The following is a 20,698-nucleotide window of genomic DNA, read 5'->3' as shown; positions in this document are numbered from 1 at the left end:
CCAAGCTAAAAAAAAAGTGTTTTTCTTGATCCGGATCGATAATTATTTAAACGTTTAGTGAGAAGCTTTTGGCCAAAAAAAAGTTGGTTGACACATAGTAAAATCAGCCTGAAATGATTTACCTATTTTTATGATAACTTTGTTTAATCATTATTTTGGCCTCGTTTGGATCAACGGTTCTAATAATATACCGATGTTGAAGGTTTAAAAAATATTTATTAAGCTCTTAATCATTTTTTTGTTAAACATTTGGAAATAGCTGAAGTGTGAAGCAAGTAAAACGTTAGTTCATCTTCTGAATATAAACTTTTTTTCATTTGTCACTTCTGACGCTGAGTGCATAGTAAGCTCTCAGTTAATAACTGTGGAAGTGCTCATAAGAACACTAAGCTGAGAAGCAGGCTCTGTCCCAGTGGGGACGTAACGCCAGAAAGAAGAAGAAGAAGACGCTGAGTGCAAATGCGCCATAAAATAAAGTGCAGACAATTCGAAGTGAATGTGCATATTTGTCCTCTATAATTTGTGTAACAGTAATATGCATTACTATTTCACATCGGGATGGAACAATTTTTTGACTTAAATACTATATGTTGGGTAGAAATTGGCAGTTCAGTCTACTAAATTAATCAAAAAGAACTATATTTTTTCATTGTCCGACGTTTCGGTCCTTATTGGACCTTTTTCAAAGATTCGAAAAAAGGTCATATAAGGTTCGAAACGTCGGACAACGAAAACATATAGTTGTTCTGGATTAATTCAGGAGACTGAACTGCCAATTTCAACCCAAAATATCCAATATATCCAGCTTTTTACGCCTGGCTGCCATAAAATTTTGGATCACCCCCATATGACGCATGCTGCAAACACTATAATTTCTTATGGTTGCATCTCAGTAAACCGTGCCTGATTGAAAAATCTACATAAACATTGAAAATGTCAACTGTTTTCAACGTTCAATAGTTTTGTTAAAATTTATCGAATGATTATAACCAAAAAATCTATTTCAGCAGAATCTAGGCGTCGGAACCACTCAGCTGCATAAGGGAACTGCCAGAAGTTCCAAATGGATGTTCAAAGATTGGGGCTATCTATTGAGTTAAGCATATAAAACCTTTTCTGGAAAGCTGAAGGCTGAACCATGGTCTTAGGCGTATGGAGAATTACGACACTACAAAAATGACTAACGGCAGAATTTTTCACATTTGCTTGAGCCGTAAACCACGTTTATCCATACGGTTAAACAGAGTTTAAGGCTTAAGCGGTGGTGAAGAAATCACTTTGTAATGGATGAAAATTATAAATATGTGGTGCTTGATAAGATATAGACACTGACAAATATAAGTGTCCAATAATGTATGTTGGCAGTATTTAATAATTGGTACGTTTTAGCCGTAATCGGAGGGCGTTTCACCGTAAGATGTTGGCCAAAAAATAGCTTCGCACATAATGATATTTAGCATTTTAACAGACTCAAGAAAGCTGATCAGTGGGCATACAAAGAATTGCAACAAATATTATGTGCCAGACTAGATATGTTTCCGCCAGATAGACCTAGGACACGGTGACTATTGTTCTGCTCGTTATTCTCATTTGTACTTTTAAAACCATCAAATTTTAGAATGAGTTCCAATTTCCCCCTGAGATTGAAGACGAGATATGCATTTTTGTAGGTACCTAAAATAAAAAAAATATATTAAGACTCATAAGCCACAGTACTGGAAATATGTTGAACCAATCGGTAAAAAATTTTGACGTTTGAATCAACAACCCTAGAAAACTGCCTACTAAGATACAGCTATAAAATCGGTTGCCAACAAAAGTCAAATGTGAATAGCCCCTTGTTGTTTTATAGCGAGCGTAAAAAGCTGGATAGTCGACTAACTAGTTAAATACTATATCGAAAACGGTTTCCAATAAAAAGGATGCTCTCTAAAATCAACGCAATTGCATATAGATTCAACATGTCTGCACTTAATAACTTTCAATTTGTTAGAAAGTCAAATACTCAAATAATGTGCGGAAACACAACTGTCAGTTAAAAATGAATATATCAACTCAACAGTCAGCTATACTTATTCGGCCAAGTAAACACACACCTAATCAGACATTATACGACCGTTCTACAACCGCTTATGCAAGCCAAAGCAGAAACAGGAAAAGTCAACAAGACAAACCTCCCAAACGTCACGCGTGGGATGACTTAATTCTCGTCAGTCTATCCCCACCCCTCCAAACAGAGTTAGATCTGGTTCGGTGAACGACGTTCAGGTAGCGTAATTTTGTATTAGGTATACACACGACCGAAATAATTGGGAGATAACAGCGGCAACAACTGCCGTCGTGACACGCTAAAACCCAACATGTTACATTACACAAAAGATAAATCCCTTCGTTCGCTCCCAGATTGATCTCGATGTTGATGGCACTGTAAGCCGGGGTAGAATTGAACACTATTCAATAACTTTTTGTTACATTATAAGGTTACCATCCGTCTTGATTTTTATCTATTTTCAGTTAAAATTGTTTAACAAATGTCTCTGATGCCGATGAACAATTCAGCGTCCTTGGAAGGGATTGCTCTGTGATCCAGTGATCAGTTTGACCCTAAATTACGGTTCCAACCTTGTATGAAAATGAATTCGGTACGGTTGGGTAAATGTGAAAGATGCTCATTTGCCTGGCAAAATATATCCCTGTATTCATACGAGAAATTTTTATCCACACTTGTATAACAGCTCTCAAGTTTCTAGCTGCTTCATCTCGTATCAACAGCTGATTTCGTGATTAGAAGAGACGTTTTCTGCTTTTGAAATATGTGTACATAGACCTCGTCGAACGGAAGTGCCTCGGCCTTTCTACCACACGGAGTAAACTAGGTTTATCCATGGGCGTAGTCAGGATTTTCATCAAGGAGCGGCGAACGACCTCAAAGGCATTATTTACAAATAACCCGAATAATAGTAAATAGTAACAACTATTGTATTTTGAATTTGTTTTTCCGTCGATCAGGGGAAGGCAACATCCTGACCCCCCTGTCTACTCCTGCCTACGTCATTGGATATAAATGTAGGACCACTTCATACGGAAGCGCCTCGCTCTTCTAACAGGCAGAGTAAACTAGGTCTATCGATAATCAATCACGATCGGGCACAGCTATTGCCAAAGTATTGAAACACTTGTCTCCATCGTCACCCAAATCCGTCCGCCGACCATGAACAACCACTAATCTGCACGGTACAGACTCAACAGAGAGCAGAACTGTTACAGTAACAGCCATTTATTGTGCGAAAGTTGTAAATCACTCGGAAGTGTCGTTTGCGCCAGCTCTTCTCTCGATATCCGCCTGTTCAGCGCTTGGCAGCAATGAGCTTGACTGGTACAGTTTAGTACCAATCACATGTCATGCCTATACAAAACAGATAGCCAACAGACATTGCCTTACGATAGCACCAGAAGGAGTGACTATCAGCACATGCGACAGATAGAATAGGAATTTAGTGTGAAATGTGACACGGCTGTCGACATCAACACAAACACGCCCCCTCTGGCCGTCACCCTGGCCGTGGCACACATCGTAGGCCGATGAACATCAAATGCCGAATGAATCAGATCATTTCCGATATATGCGTCCAACTTTTACCCATCTAGCATCATGTAACGGAGTTATTGTCTTAAATTTATATTGTTCCTTTCACTTTCTCATAAGCAATCATTGCAACTCACTTTGAAGCTTTAAAACTTTTCATGTAAATATTGACTTACATCCTTAACTAAAACATCGCGCACGGTATTTACTCATATGTATCATATCCCAAAGCCATTCTTCTCCCCTTTGCATCGAAAGCTTTGAATGTCCCCAATGTAGATAACACGTGTGTAACATCCTACGCGTCGCGCAACAACCCGTAGTTGCTGCAAAATTGAAGCTGTACGACACGACAAGCCCGTGGTAAGTACTGCAACAACCTGAGCCACCACATGACACATAAACACCATGTAGCAAATGTTTCGATACATGCGAAGTAATTCACTCATTTAATCATTCTCTTTCAATATTGAACAGTTGAATTGCATTGAGATTATCACTGCTTGTTAAACCCAGTTTTTATTGCAGCACTTGTAGATACACTCACCTTCCTATATTTTTCAAGCACGCTAGAAAATCCTGTAGATAACCATTGATTGTAGAACGTTTCGAAACCCACTTGAAAATAGATCATTGCTGTTGCTGTTTAACGCACGAATTTCAACCTCGTTCATGGGAGACTTTCTCAAGCAGGTGAGTAAACTTTGATTAGAATGATTGTAAATAATATAACAAGTAACTGTGTAGATAAGAGCACTGATTCTAGAAACAAATGTAATTAACGCCAATTAGAAAATCAGAAACAATTAACGGAAACTTAATTTATATTTATGAAGGACACTTTCCAATAGACTGGCCCAGCTCAGTATGGGAGAAAAATAAAGTTGTATAATTCCACGGGGCACCCCCCAGGGTTATTCCTTAGTGCTAGAGGAAGACTTCCTGAAAGTTTCAGCTCATTTGGTCGTTCCATGAGCTGGCGCAATTGAATTGAAGTTAATATGGGATATTCAGCTCAAACATATGAGAAACAGCACATCATCTCCAGTTTGGGTCAGGAAAATTGTTGATCGCGTTAAATTGAACCCAGAATTTGAAAAACACTACTTGACACCATAGCGAACAATATTGTAGAAGGTTGTATCATGATTAAAATTGATAAAGTTTGTGTTTTACCTATCTAAAGTAGATCTGCAATACTGCTCTGTATTTTTTCAACATAGCATGATGGTTACCACTTGGCGCATCATAGCCACCTATGACGCTGGGCGAGCTGCTGCACAAAGCGCATGCATATATGCGATTGTACGGGAGTGCTGATCTAAGCCTAACTTTCAACAACTGAAAGGGTAATGAAAATGAGCTTAAACCCAGATACAACCTTCTGCAACTATGTTCATTAGGGTATCAACTAATGAATTTGTCATTCTGAGTTTAATTGATCGCGATTAACTAGTGTACGGAACGAAACAGTGACATAGGGTCAATTTTCAATTTATTTGAAACGAATATCCCATACAAACTTCACCTTGAATGCGCCAGCTGGGGGAGCAACCAAATGAGTTGAAATTTTGAGAGAGCTTTTTTCTTACACTAAGGCATATATATAGGGGGTGCCCCGTTAAATTTTTCAACTTTTTTGTTTAAGGGCCAGTCTACTTTCCAACAATACAACGGTAACTGGTATCTGAATTGAAAGGAAAATAAAAACAAAAATATGTAGCACTGTCGCTTACATTTTCAACCGATTTGCGATCTTTAACCTTCCTTTGTTCTCAACAAAAAGTTTTATAACCAAAGACTAGAAAAGTTTTCAACCCAACAATTCAATTAGCATGCAAAAATCAGTGTGTTGACCTATTTCAGTTCTGTTGATCTAAACTGAAAGCACACATGCCTTGTTTCAGAAGCCCGCAGAACCAGAACCTACTACATCTGGAAAACGTTCCTACGGAGGTCCTAACATTGACGACTAATAATTTCTTAACCAACCAAGTAATCATACATAGATACTCACGAGGACTAAGAAAACAGATACTAATGTCATGAGTAGGGGAACTGGGGGTAATTTGCCTATAGGGGGCAAAACGCGCCACCCTCGATTTGGACGAACTATGTGTTTTGGGATGCTTTTTTCACCCTAGATTGTAGTAAATGGATAGAAATGCTTCTCTTGATATATCTTAGGTGGTTTTCTCAAGAAAATCGTAAAAAGGAGTATAAAATCGTTTTTCTTTTTTGCTGTTTTCGTTGCAATTTTGTGTGATTTTCTAGACCATTTTCAAGGTCGAAAAATAATTAAATTTCTGAAACTATCGACGAGAGTTAACTTGTGCACTGTCATAGTTTGCAGAAAATATGTTAAATTTGTCCTTGAATAGCTTATTGAAGGATCTAAACTTTAATCAACTCGTGGGGCAAAACGCCCACCTCTATTTCATAACACCTAATTCTACCAAAAATAATGCCACGTTGAAGTTACGCGCAAATTGGAGCCTTACAAGAGCAAATTTTTCGCATCAGTATGTGTACTATTATTGAACAATAGCATCTGAACAAACGCCTGGATGTACGCAGCATATAAGCAAGCATGATTGTGTGCGTACGTTTACAGTAACACCAAGTAACACCGAACTCAAGCGGGGCATTTTACCCCGCAAACAATACATATGCAGTTGAGCAAGCATTTTTTTTTTAAATTGATTTTAAAATCCCAAAAGAACTAAAATTGATAGCTGTTTCAACTATTTGATAGAAAACAAGTTTGTTTATCTGACCATAATTAAAAAGGAGCATAAAATAATGTTTTTCACAACTAAAATCGCTGCTTTCCTTAACATGGGCATATTACCCCCAGTCCCCATACCTCTTTTCTTAGTCCTCGTGAATATCTGTTCAACCATGTATGGACGGTTCAGATTACTTGCTTAATAGGGGGACTGGGGGTAGTTTGAATATGAAAAACATTATTTGATGCTCTTTTTTAATTATGGTCGGAAAAATAAACATGTTTTCTTTCAAATAGTAGAAACAGCTATCCATTTTAGCTTTTCTGGAGTTTATAAATTAACTTTTAAAAAATGCTTGCCTAACTGCATATGTATTGTTTTGCGGGGTAAAATGCCCCGCTTCAGTCCGGTGTTAGCCGAGCTGTAAACGTACGCACACAATCATGCTTGTTTATAGGTTGCATACGTCCGGCCGTTTGTTCAGATGTTATTGTTTAAGGCTAAGTAGCCCGTCATTCGTTTTGGCAACAATGATGACTTTTCAGCTTGCATTTCAAAGTGATAAAATTCAGTCTTGATAGTTTATATTGACTTGAAAATGTATCACTGAACGCGATTCTTTTTCAGTTGTGTCAGTGCAAAACCACCTGTTTTTTTTTTTTGATTCGAAATCGTGAGATGAATTAGCAACAATCATCAACGCGTACAAATTTCAACGACACGGCCTACTTCGCCTTAACGTTCAACGCTCCGTAAGTCTAAGGCTGTGAACCGTTTCACCGATTCGTTTAACTTTTAGTTAAAATTTGACAGCTCGATAGTTATTTACCCTCCGGTTAAAAATAACCCAGCTCTGGAGCATGGTTAAACTTGACAGTTCGGAAGTTATTTTCTGCTCCCGTGAATTTGAGAATAACTAACTATCTGTCAACTTTGTTCTGAAATAACTACTCGACTGTCAAAGCTCAAATGGGTCGACTTCGATGTTCAATTTAACCATTTGAGGGGAAAATAACTATTGAAATGTCAAATTTTAACTAATAGTTAAACGAACTGGTGAAACGGTTCACAGCCTAATTTGATCATCAATGACTGTAATGTTGTTGTATTAGTGTGTCAGAAAAATGAACGGTTTAGATGTGTATGTGAAAGGAAAGTATCTGAAAAAAATTTGCTTTATTTTTCGTAAATCGTGGTGTTGTGGAGAGTATTAAAATTTTATACGATACAATATGGGTTATATTTTTAGTTCTGTTTTTTGAGTGAACTGAATTAAGCTGTTTAGGAGCACTTATAATGGGCGAAGTTATATTTAAAATAGAAGGCGTGATTGCATTCATGAACACTTTGTATTCAGAATAATAGTAATGAATGCCGATTGGTATACAAAATGGTCTTCTTCGGCATGCTGTAAGTTTCTTTCCTCATGTAACATTTTCTTATGAAATTTCGACACAGAACTACGCGGGCCTGTAATTGCGTTAAGTAAATGCATTTTTTAGCATTTTAACTGAAGAATTGCATGAAGATCTTCTCTAGCATTTTTTAAATACAACACATTAAGGCGCCGTCCATAAATAATGTAACACTGTAGGAAGATGGGGAGTAGGCTCAAGCGTAACGGTTCATAATAATTTTTGAAATGTTCCGTACAAAAAGCGTAAGTGGTCAAAACTTTTAAATTTTTGCGTTACGTAATAATAGAATGCTGCCTTGTTCAGAATGTTGTTTTATTAGTCGAACCACTAGTTGTTTCTTTCGTGTTATATTGTTATATAAAAACCAAGTTTGACTGCTTTAATTTTTGCAATTAATATTTCGTTAGATCTGTCTATGTAAAACTTGAATAGTCCTCAGGTGCGGGTTCCAGAATACAAAAATAAGCGATTACGGAAAACTTAAATTTTTCTCGCTATCTGTTACAACAGAAGAAACACAATGAAAACGCAGTTCTACCTTCATTCAGAATCTTCTGAAATCCATCTGCGGTAATTTTTCTTTACGTTATCACCGGAATAATTCTCACACACACACAAGCTAATTGATTCCATTCTTCAAAATTTATAGCAGATCTTCGGGATTTTCAATTCTGGAGCATTTTTATTCCTTTCCAGTGCCAACCAGAAAGAGTCATGCTAAGTCTTGTGATTAGTTTGTTTACAGAACGATGGGAGGAAATTGGGAGGTACCATAATAACAGCTGATGAGCAATGCTGCCAGATGGTACGATGATGATCACTTTCAGTTTAAATACCTGTCTGTACAACGTAACAAAAGGAAGATTTTCCACTACCGGCATAGTGAAAAGATCATGAAATTAATGAAAAAGATTTCCATACGTAATTCCACGACATTTTCACTGTTTTTTCGGAAATTGTGTGTTAACATCTTGCATTCAGAGGAAGAGATAGGTAAATAATTCTGGCAGCCATGCTTTGATGATGCCACCCCGAATCGTGTTTTCCATGGTGTGTATTCGAACTGAAGTGAGAGTATACTGTTGTACAAGTCGAAAATGAAATGCGATTGTTTTTATTAGTACATTTTTCTTGATGCGCAAGTTGTTTAGTAAGTTGCGATGTATAACGCATAGACAATATCAACATCAAGCTTGTCCCATTGTTTCATGTTTTGAAAAGCAGTTTTCTGAGATGTTTTGGCTGAAAAGTGGAATATTTAAGTTCAATTTGAAAGTAATGTGTGTTCTCCAGGAGTTGAAGTGATTTTGGAGACATGAAAGGCTAAAAAATAGTGGGAAATGTGTTTGAAATTCTCGACTACTGGTGTCTTGTGCATGTGTTTGTTATTGAAAAAACATCTGTAGGTGGTATTAGTAAGAAATGTGATTGTCACCCCGAACAATATATTACCAGATTATAGAAATATAAATAAGTTTTGTGCATAAAAATGTACTCCCCATGACATTATTCTTTTTGATGTATCCGGTGAACATTGGCAAATGCAGGTATGTTGTGAAATAAAACAGTGTTGGCCTGAAATTGCAATGAAAATCGATGTTTACTAACACTAAACCAAATGATCATCGATACCACAAGGATTCATGACGGATCCTGCCCCCTTAATAATAGTATACATGTTGATGCGAAAAATGTACATTTGTAAGGTTCCAATTTGTGCGTAACTTGAACGCGGCATTACGTTTGGTAGAATTTGAATTCAAACGACTGTTTTGGTGTTATGAAATAGGGGAGTACGTTTTGCCCCCAGAGTTGATTAAAGTTTAGGTCCTTCGATAAGTTGTTTTAGGACAAATTTAATATATTTTTTGGCGATAGTTTCAAAAATTTGGTTATCTATCGACCTTAAAAATGACCTTGAAGATCGCACAAAGTTGCAACGAAAACAGCGAAAAACGTTTTTATACGTTTTTAACGATTTTCTTGAGAAAAACACATAAAAATATATTAAAAGAAGCATTTTTATCAATTTTTTTATGATCTAGGGTGAAAAAAGCATTCTAAAACGCATAGTTCTTCAAAATCGAGGGTGGCGCGTTTTCCCCCCTATGGGCATATTACCCCTACTAATGAGTTACCTGTAACGCGGATAGATCTCCTTTTCGAGGTGCGTTACGGGGTAAGATCTACAATATTGTACTCTTGTTGTATCTGTTCTTGTTAATTCTTATAAGTTACGGTCGGAATAGTATAAAAGAGTAACAAGCCACTAAGGCCCATCTATTTGTCCTAAATGATGAAAAGGTCCAAGTGAAAAATGACTCAATAAGCATTTGAGGAACAGAAAAAAAAAGAAAAAAAGGAAAATTTATAAATTTTTAAAACAAAAATAAATAAATTAATGTATGAAAGGCAGACAAGGCATTCTGGGCGCACAACATAAATTGTTGGCTCATTCTCTCGTTAAAGCAAACATTTTAAACAAAATCAAGAAAAAAAAATATGTTTATCCGATGTAACATAACGAAAAAAAAGTTACATTATGTCGAGGTATGACTGTACCATATTCCAGGAATCCGATACGTCTGAAAAGTAAGTTTCCATCGTAGTTTTGTGAAATTCACATCAGAACCATTCAGTAAATTGTACTTTTGCTCAAAACTTCTCTGAAACATGAATCGTTTTACCGGAAGCTATTCCCTGGAAGTTCTGGCCAAGTATGGTCTATGCTGAACCAGTTCCTAAGGTCAATCTTAACAATACGTCCAATCTACAAAATTCCTAGGACTTAAGCTTTTATTTAACCAAGAAATGACCACTATTGACCCCCTATTATGGGACATTCAAATTTTTGTTACAAAACTAAGCATTTTACACGCTAATCTTCCTGTCTATTTGACCCTCTGACTTTGACGCATTTTCAACAATTATTATTAAATAAAAAGTGAGGATCTCAAAAGCCTTGGAATTACTACCAGCGACTCCGAAATAATTTATAGTTTGTACCAAAACTAAGCACGCAAGGTTTCTGATTTGTCGGCTCTGGACTTATGACAAGTAAAACAATCTGCAATATAAAATATTATAGAACGTTTATTCATTCGGCATTGGCTTGCTCAATCTTCATTATTTTCGATACATGCGACTTTTTTGTTAAATATTGGATAAATTGGTATTCTAGATCCTTAACCCTTGAAGAATTGTAAAACTTCCAATACGAATTTTTCAACGAATTCTTGATGAATTCATGGAAAAATTTCCAGGGAAAATCGTGAAGGCATATCGGGAGTAATTCCTGGAAACATTTCTGGGGAAAACACCGGTGTAATAGAGTAAAGTGGGGCAAAAGGTCATGTTGAGCAGTTGTTTCTTTTTAAGTTTTCTAGCTAAATTCAAACAAAACATGTAAATGTCATGGTGGTTGAAATGCTATTCAAGTAATAGACTTTCACTACAAATGTCATGAAAATCGATTCAGATTTGTAAAATTTAGGGCAAGTTGTTGTTTTTTTATTAGAAAATTGTAATTCTTGGTCAAACTTTCAGTGCATGGAAGCAAATGAAAGTTAAATCATATTCGAATTTCGATTTTTGGTTGTTTCTAGACCTATCATAAGGATGCTTTGAAGTGTATTTGTTTCTGCATAAATGCTTGGAAACAATTTTTGGCCTAAAGTGGGGCAAAAGTTCGACCCATATATGGTTTGTAATTTTTTAACTCGTTAAAATTTTGGTTGAATATTTCTATACATCTTTGTGTTACTTTCTAACAATATTATGTGAAGTGACATTAAAAATCATGATCCAAACCTGTGATAGAACGATTTTTTGATGGACTATGTGTACTTGGTTCACTCTGACTGAACTAAAGACCACCGTTCAGTGAATTGGTTCACTCTGACTGAACAATTTCTAGGAAAATAACAATCATTTAATGCTGGCATAGTCAAACTGCGATTTGCAAAGATAAACAGATTATCAAGACCCTTCGACACCGGTATAGTAAATTCTTCAATAATCCAAATCGTCAATCCCAAAATCAGTGAGATTATGATAGCTTCAAAATTAAGGTTTTGCAGGGTCACGCATTGAAGAGAAGAAATATTCAAATATGTGTTCAGTCTGAGAGGACCAAGTGAAAATCTTGAGCGCCGACTAAAATTTACTAGTCCTTTAAGCGGGTTCTAGGACATTCCATACATACACCATACAACAGCCAAAAACTTCTATCGGACACTGAAATTGATTCAAAAAGTGCAATAACCAATCAGTTTATTGCTTCTCAACCCTTGGTCCACTCTGTCTGCACAGAAATTGTTGCAATTTCTGACCACCCATCCATATGGTCAAAAATTAAAATCAAAAGCATCGAATTCGCAAACGAATTAAGTAATATTTATGAATTAAAAATTATCTATTGATGGATGAGTAGAAGAATCATTCGATATCGTAAAATCTGACAAATCTCTTGAAATGTTTTTCATATCCTCGCATTCCTCAGCGCGTTGATCATTTTCGCTGTTATGGTAATAAGCACTTGGTCCACTCTGACTGCATACTTTTATAGATTTTTATTGATCATCCATTTTATATCCTGTAAATAAAGAATAAAAAAATATGTTAATCAGTCCACATCGGGAAGTCTCTCTTCTGCGGCTACAGCAGCTAGTATTTATAGCTCAGAATACTAGCTGCTGTTGAGAAGAAAATGTAAAAGGTACCGTAAAATCGGGTGTTATTGATCAGAAGGGTCAGAAGGGTGAAATTGATCATCGTATCACACGATTTCATTTATTCGTAATGGAGCACAAATATCAATGTAAGCTGCAGTGAATGAACGTTGTTTGTCGTAACTATTGTCGAATTGTGTGTTGTGAAGTTTTAAATGTTTATTACTATCAAAATCATGCACGGTATAAAGCTGGTATGGTATAAACCTGAAAGTTTGTGAGGATGCTTGAGATATGTCCCCAAACCAGATTTCATCACCAAAACTCGTACCAATTAGCTCATATGGTTGAAATAATTAAATTTCTGCTATATATCATTGAATTCCTTAGGAAATTGCATACATTTAGGCGTTTTCCGCGTAATTCTTAAAACTTAACTATTCGTTATTTATATGAATATTGCATTGTTAAGAATTTGACAAGCATATTCGGATTCAGGGAGCTCAAATTTATCATGTAGAGTTGTTTTGAAAACTAACAATAATGGCATTGACAAGTGATCAATTTCACCCCGAAATGAGATCGTCTGATTTTTTATTTTAGAGATGTTTGTTAACACTAAAATGACATTTGTTAGAAAATTTCGGCTCACCTTCGTTCTTGTTTTCCTGCATTTACTTGTTTGGCATTGTTAATAGTATAGAAAACAGACTAGAAAAACCGTGAAAAATGATCAATTTCCCCCGAAATTACGGTACCAGACTCATAAGGTAGAAAAATGAATATCACTTGAGATAGGTAGACATGACAATCAAGAGTTAATTTATTACATCACTCCCGTAGTTCACAGTATTCGTCAAATCTGATCAAAGTGAAATGAAAGTAAAAAAACGCATCTAATGAGAGAATAATTCAATTTTCTCATGTTTTGTACTTTTGTACCCTCTGACTTAACGCCGACCATATAAACTCGCGGAAAAAATTTCCTAAAATCTACATATTTTCTTCATATTTGATATTTGCCTGCTTATCGCACGAACAAGAAAATACCACTAAATATGTAAACATAAGTCTATGGCTGGTGCAAAGTATGTCTGTCATAAAAGTGTCGAAATATTGTGTTTCGAACGGCGAACTTTTTCCCCACACTCTTAAAAATAATGAAAATTACCGAGGACGTAATTCACATTATGACTGAATGACGGAAGTGATGAAACGACGTAAAAATATATTTTAAAAAACGTATTGAACAAAAAATAGTAGTTTACGTAACAAGTTGCAGAATGACGATTTTTACAGCACGAGTTGTACATTTGTCCAACGAGGCTTGCCGAGTTGGATAACTACGACGAGTGCTGAAAAAATCAAGTTCTGCAACGAGTTGCGTACAACATTTTTTGCAATTTCGTAGAACACCACTGGAGGGTATCAGAAATAACATCTGGATGCTTGCACCATCATTTTGCAATTTCTGAAAATAGTTGGGTAATGAGTCATTACGCAACTCAAAACAGTTGCGTAATGAGAAAGCGTTGCGTAATGAACCATTACAGCACTGGTTTCAGTTAGGTAATGACTATTCCCGCACTGCATACTTCAGTGTAGGAAAGTAGGCCGTTTCATGACAGATTGGCGTGATGAAAAACAGCCTATTACGATGAGAAATTGCAAAATGTAATTTTACATGATGAAGGACATGAAAACGATGACACTATGATTGACATTTCCCGAATCAGACACCATCGTATTTAAAATGTGAAACAAATTAACGTCATTTGGCTCGCTTCTTTTATGTGCATTCGAAAGACGTAAAATCACATAATTTTTTCGGAGTGTGCACACTAGATTCGAACTCTTGCCCGGTAGTTGGGCAAAAGTTCGTTTTAGACCATCAATTTTCAAACCGTTTTAACTAAAAATGGGTACAAATTTTGACACAAGTTTATTCAACAAAGTTATAGCCAATGTGTTGAAGATTCATTGAGTGGTATTTATCCATTTTCAACTGCTATTGTTTTTCCGGAAATTTCGATTTTACCACTAATACAGACAAACAGACGTAACACTCGAATTGTTTTCATCGTTTTAACAAACTAGCGCTGAATTCTAATTTTTGGTAGTTGGCTGACGGCTCACTCGTGGCGCTCGCATCGCATTTGTTTGTGTTTGACGTTTGCGCACTACCGTCACCTAAGTACCGGTTAACTGAACACCATATTTTTAACATTGGGCGTTCAGGTGGCTATCTTGTGAATTGATATTTTGGTTAGCTGTTACGTCTGTTTATCTGTGCCACTAAGATACATTTCTAAAGGAGATCATAGAAAAAAATCCTTGATGGAATAATTGTAGATATTTCTGAATGATTTTTCAAGTGATGAACTTTTAATACAATTCTTGGATAGGATTACACAGCAAAAAATTTGTGAATATTAAGTAGCACGCAATTTGGAAATCCATGGAAAATAGTGGCAAACATTTAAAAATAACAAGCGTTAGCCAACAGCTGAACCAAATCTGACCATCTGTCAGCCATTCATGGCCCTTCTAATTAAATTTCAGTTTATTCCGCTAGTAATTTACCACAAAATAAACCCAGCCAGGCGACCGAGAGAACGCTCCGCATTGTTGACAGCTCTTTCAATCACTTCTCGATGAAACCGTCGAAGCATGATAACATTCATTTTAGGTAGAACTTGTCCAACTTTCTTCAACCATTTGCTACGAAGGAGAGACAGCCGAGAGAGCTCGGGTGTGTGGCTTTATCGCCCAACAGGTCGCGAGTTCGATTACCGAATACCATTTTATTTTATTCTTTCAGTCCTGACGAGATTTACGTCCACAGTAATTTTTATTATTTTTAAGAGTGTGTGTATGAGCGAAATTCAAATGGAATTTATCTTTATTTTCAAGGTAATTTGGGAAACCAAGAATTGTTCTGCAATTCAGGGCAAATCGCCGGTATCGCCTAATAAGAATTGGATCATAATAGTTTGAAATGGATTCACTGCTCAGAAAAAAAACTGGAACCATTAATCGCCTACTTTAATTTACCTACACTCTTTATTCATACGATCGGTGCTCAGTCAGACTGGACCAAGAGTCAAGTTAATGATTTAAATAAAAATACACTCCAGGCATTCTTAGTATCAACATATTTGCATTATTTGTCGTATAATTGTAACTTTTCTATCCTGTATAACATCTTAACTTATTTTTATTGAGTTGTTTATTACAACCAATAATTTTTAAATAGGAAAAAACGATTCCATTTCTGGATCTTTCTCCATTCAAGATCCCAGGAACTGGTTTAGATTTGACCATCTTTGTCTATTCTTCTCATTCTTTGTATCAGAACTCAGGGGAACAGAGCCTGTTTTTCAGCTTTTAATGTTCAAAGATTACTTCCCCTATTAATAATGAGACCTTTTTTTTTGTCAAAATTGCATTTTTGCATTTTCCCTTATATCCTTATATCGTGTGATAGGTACTACGATACTCTAGCCAAGGGAAGTCAAGAAATTTTACATTACGAAAAGATCCTGGGTCGACCGGGAATCTAACCAAGATACTTTCAGCATGGCTTTGCTCCACGTGAATACCTATTCAACCATATACGGACAGTTCAAATTATTTGATTGTTTACAAAATTACTTGTCGTCTAAGATAAGGTCTCCAAAGGGACAAGAACAGCCAAACCTCTTTTTACGCCCCTAACTGGGGGAACGTAAAAAGATTTGGAGCGAGAGGGAGCGTAAGTACGAATTCCGAGCGTAAAAAGAATTAGCAGCGTAGAAAAGGTGTTGTTCTCAAGGAGTTTGGCAAAGTGGTGTGGTTTATTGGTGGTAATTTTCATTGGCATCAATAGAGAAGACGGAAACCGAACTCTGACGCTTTTCTGGAATCTACGATGCCGACATCCGGTTTGTGGCAATCACTTGACACCATTGCAATATGAATATTTTCGGAACAGGACCGATTATTCAATGCCGTATATGTGTGTATTTACTAATTTAAAAAAAGTATGTAGATTTATTTACAAGAAAAATGTTGAACCAAAAAAAATGTGTTGCCTAAATTGAACGTGCTACTTGCCACAATCGATCGGTAAAATTGCCTCAATCGAACGGGCATGATTTATATTTTCGTGGACTTATTCAGCAATTCCCTCCCCCATCGTAGCCAGTTTTTCCATACCTAATAGTTCGTCACAAAACCGTAGACTCCCCTAAAATGCTACGTCATCGGTGGATGGTTGCAAAGAGGTATGACTGTAAAGCAGTCAGTGGTTTCTGAAACTAGACATGTGTGGTGAAATCGGCCAAGACACATCTTTTGCAAGGTATTTGAAATTTCGGGTCAAAAAAGACCCTAAGTCCTAATTTGTAGCTTTCTTTGTGGCAGCCCTCCTAAGGGTCATTAAATATTTTTGTTCTAGCTAGAATTAAGGTTTCACAAAGAATAATTGTCAGTTACTTAAAAATTGCTGGGTTGTTTCCATCGAAAGATAGATTGATTTGATATTAGATAAAGGTAACAGAAGACCCACAGTGCTTATATCTGAGTGACTCAGGAAGATTGAAAAATTTCAAACTAATCATATCTTAATCACGCGACAATTTTGAAGTTGTACCGTGATGCATCAATACCCGGACGCTTAAGTGGACGCAAATCATTTTGTTTGAATATGAGTCTGTTGTTTTAGAAAAGCCCTAATGTAATATTGTTTGAAACATTATTTCAAATAAGATCTTCACGAAAGTGATGAACTTTTTAGTAAAAACCATGATTTTAACGTGAAAATCATTCAAATATTAGAGCATGTCTTGTCTATAAATCCGGACACCTGATGCAAACAATGTCTTTAAATCCGGACACTTTTATATCGAAATCCGGACATCTGTACTGTAGCATGTAAAATTCGTTTAATTTTAATGAAACCCATTTCAACACACAATCAAATATAAATAATAAACAAGCTTTATGTTCGCGTTTTCCCTACAATTTCAAAAAGAATAGCACGTCCGAAATATTTGTGGTTTGATTACCTGAGCTGAAGTGCATGTGGCTGGAACTGTAGTCGACGTGGCTCGAGCTGTCATTATTAAAGTTATACACTATTTATTTCACAATCAGTTGGATTTTGTTCACTCACTACGCTTCCTATAGTTATTTTTCAAGTTTTCTTTTATTTGTCCTTGCTTGAAACTCACTTACACTAGTTAAACGTGGCTCTTTTAGACGATGTCCGGATCTTGAAACATTGGCTCGTAATCCCGGACAGTCTTTTCACACACCAATAAATGTTTATTTCCAAATTATTCAACAACAGTGCACTCACCAAAATTTTAAAATATATTTTCTCAAACACTTATGATTGAAACTTGCTCTAAAAATACACTTCACGAACTTTTTCTCCAATTAAACGATGTTCGCGCGTTCATCGATAGTCAAACTTGAGTTAGAGTTGGGCCGCGACGAAAAGACGTCCAACTCGAACACATTATTTGTTTTTATTTTTATTAATTATTTGACGATGGTTACTAGATTAAAATTAAATGTAAAATGATTGGCACGGTTAATACTAAATAAAGGGAATAAAAACCAGACATATCGTCACTTGCTTCTAACTTTAATTTACTAATATATTCAGAGTGTCCGGATATTGGTACCGTCCGGATTTTGATTCACCACGGTATTTACACTAAATTGTGGATTGAATGAGAACGATCAACGAAAAAGTTCTGTTCTGAATCAACTGCAAGTACCAAGGAAATAATCTCCAAAATTTATGCTTAACAAAATCACGAAAGCATCATTTTTAACCCCTCTACCGGCAACATCATTTTTCACCGGTAAAAAAATATTCAAATCGCGATAACTTTTTTGTTTCTCGATCTTTTTGCACCATTTTTCACAAGCTCTCAAAAAACTCTTCTAGTTTTAAAATAAGTGTCGGTATTGATAATTGGTCATCTGGATCCACAGATATTCCAAAATTCCTAAGGGGACCGATGCGTGGCCATAACTCACGTAAATATCTCAGGCTACAGAATTTGTATCGTATACGGGTATTCACTCCTCGGAATGATATCGGATCTTGAAAACTCTAAAATACCTCATATCGCAATATTCAGATTTCTCCGAGAATACTGAACCAATTTGTATGATTTTTTAGAGTAGCTCCCTATTACCTGGTATTGTATAGTACACATTTTACTTTTTTGATAAATTGACCAAAAACAGAATCGCCGCCCAAGACATTTTATATGGAAAATGTCGGCCCCCCAAGGAACATCGGAATATCTTCAAAACTAGATCACAAATGATTAATATCGACACGGATTCTTAAACTAGATGAGTTTTTTGAGGTCTTGTGAAAAAAAGGTGCGAAAATATTGAGAACCAAAATCTTATCGCGATTTGAATATTATCGCAAATTGAAATTGTATATAATTCTATCTTGAGAGAAGACAGTTTCTAATCAGCATACATTCTAATAAATTTCTAAACTCTCCCTTATATTACCTTCCACAGCCCGATTCTGATGATCTCATCGTATGAATACGTGGAGTACGTCAACGGAAAAATGGTCGCCTCGTGTCTCACGCCAGTGGAAAACTTTTGGCACGCCACCTTCTTTGTGGCCAGCATCGTGGTGTTCTTTATCGTACCACTCCTGATTCTGGTGGTTCTGTATTCCGTGATTGCGAAAAATCTGATGGACAATCCCGGTATCATAATGTCCAATGCCAGCGGCAATCGGAACAATGTCATCAAATATCGCAAACAGGTCATCTTCATGCTCGGAGCAGTCGTGGTCAGCTTTTTCTTCTGCCTACTTCCGTTCCGGGCACTTACCTTGTGGATCATAATTGTGCCCAGCGAGAACATCATTTCGATTGGGATTGAACGGTTCTACATTCTGCTGTACTTTTGCCGAATAATGCTGTATATGAACTCGGCCATCAATCCCATACTGTACAATTTGATGTCGTCCAAGTTCCGGAATGGGTTCCTGCAGCTGTTGGGATGTGGCAAAATAATCCGATCGGATAGCATTTCTTCTGGTGCCAGGAAGGGAACTTTCCACACGGCATCGACAAATCTCAGCAGTTCTCACAATAGTTCCTACCAGAGACGGTTTACCAGAGAAGGAAGTTGCATAAGCGGAAGCATTCGAGCGGTTTCAGACAATAGCCGGAGACGATTACTTCACCAGCGGCACAGTAGTACGATATCGATCAGATCATCCCATGACGAACATAGCGGAACAGGAGGTGGTGGAAGTGGAGTCCCAATTCAAACCGGAAACGGCACAATCGAAACCACTCCACTGAAGGCGGACAAAATTGAAGAACTAGACGAAACGACAAACTCACTGCCAAATGGTTACGGTTTCAATAGGTTTAAGCATGTCGCCAGCGCAGCCGGTGGCAATAGTTGTAATGTTAGCTTTAAGACTACAAATAGCTGTAACGGCAAGACTAGTCATCGGATGAATGGAACAGTTTCGGTAGAACCGAAAGCCGTTCACCAAGCGGACAATAAATATCTTATAGTAAGGGCAGCAGTAGTAGTGATGCGGGAGGTATCCGAGGAAAACGGAAAGCCGCTTCCGCTGTCGTCTTCTCCAAAGTCGCCGCCAGCAGAAAACGGTTCGACGGAAGCGGAAGTTACGCTAATTCAGAGTGCACGCGGAAGTGAGCAAATAGTGTCTATCATCACTGCCAAAGAGCGAGCGAATGGAAACTGTGTCAATAGGACACAGAGAGCTGATACGAAGAATACGAACGAGGATGCGGTAGCTTTTGATGAGATTAATAAAATACGGCAGTTCTACGGCTCGATGGAATGTGATATCTAGGCAAAGGGGTAGGCTTTTTTAGGAATGATGTACAGGATACCCTCTTAATTTGGGGGATTCTGTTTCAAATGGTGTTAAAATGGAATCATATGCAAAACACAAAATAGAGAACTCTTTAGTATTGACTAATACATTCTATTTATTATGTAAGAGAAACGAAATCAATTTCTGTAATAAAACTGTGTTTGAAATCGAGTGGTGATTGACTTTAAATATCCGAAAACCAAATACACGTATACGGCCTAGGAACTAAATGTCGAATCTCAAAACGTCGAAAGTAGTTGAATTTCGACAGAGATTTGGAATAGTTTTCCAGATTTAGTTTTTTCACATGGTGTGCAATGAATTTTGCATTTGGCACACAGTGGATTATTTATTCTTTCATTCTTATAAGAAATTTTCATTATTTTCCAATTTTCTCTTTTCGA

General features: G+C 36.7%; 1 protein-coding gene across 2 annotated transcripts in view; it reads left to right on the top strand.

The window, feature by feature from the left end:
- Positions 1–20,461, top strand: part of LOC5567066 (gastrin-releasing peptide receptor) — a 416,782-nt gene extending 396,321 nt beyond the window's left edge. For both annotated transcript variants that reach the window (XM_021857139.1, XM_021857134.1), the window contains one exon: positions 18,941–20,461. In XM_021857139.1, the coding sequence (XP_021712831.1) occupies positions 18,941–20,270 (1,330 nt within the window). In that variant the 3' untranslated portion in view covers positions 20,271–20,461. The remainder of the gene's footprint in view (positions 1–18,940) is intronic.
- Positions 20,462–20,698: the final 237 nt, after the last annotated feature.

Source organism: Aedes aegypti, chromosome 1 (assembly GCF_002204515.2).
Source record: "Aedes aegypti strain LVP_AGWG chromosome 1, AaegL5.0 Primary Assembly, whole genome shotgun sequence".
NCBI classification, from domain to species: domain Eukaryota; kingdom Metazoa; phylum Arthropoda; class Insecta; order Diptera; family Culicidae; genus Aedes; species Aedes aegypti.
This window is presented reverse-complemented; position numbering and strand designations above follow the sequence as displayed.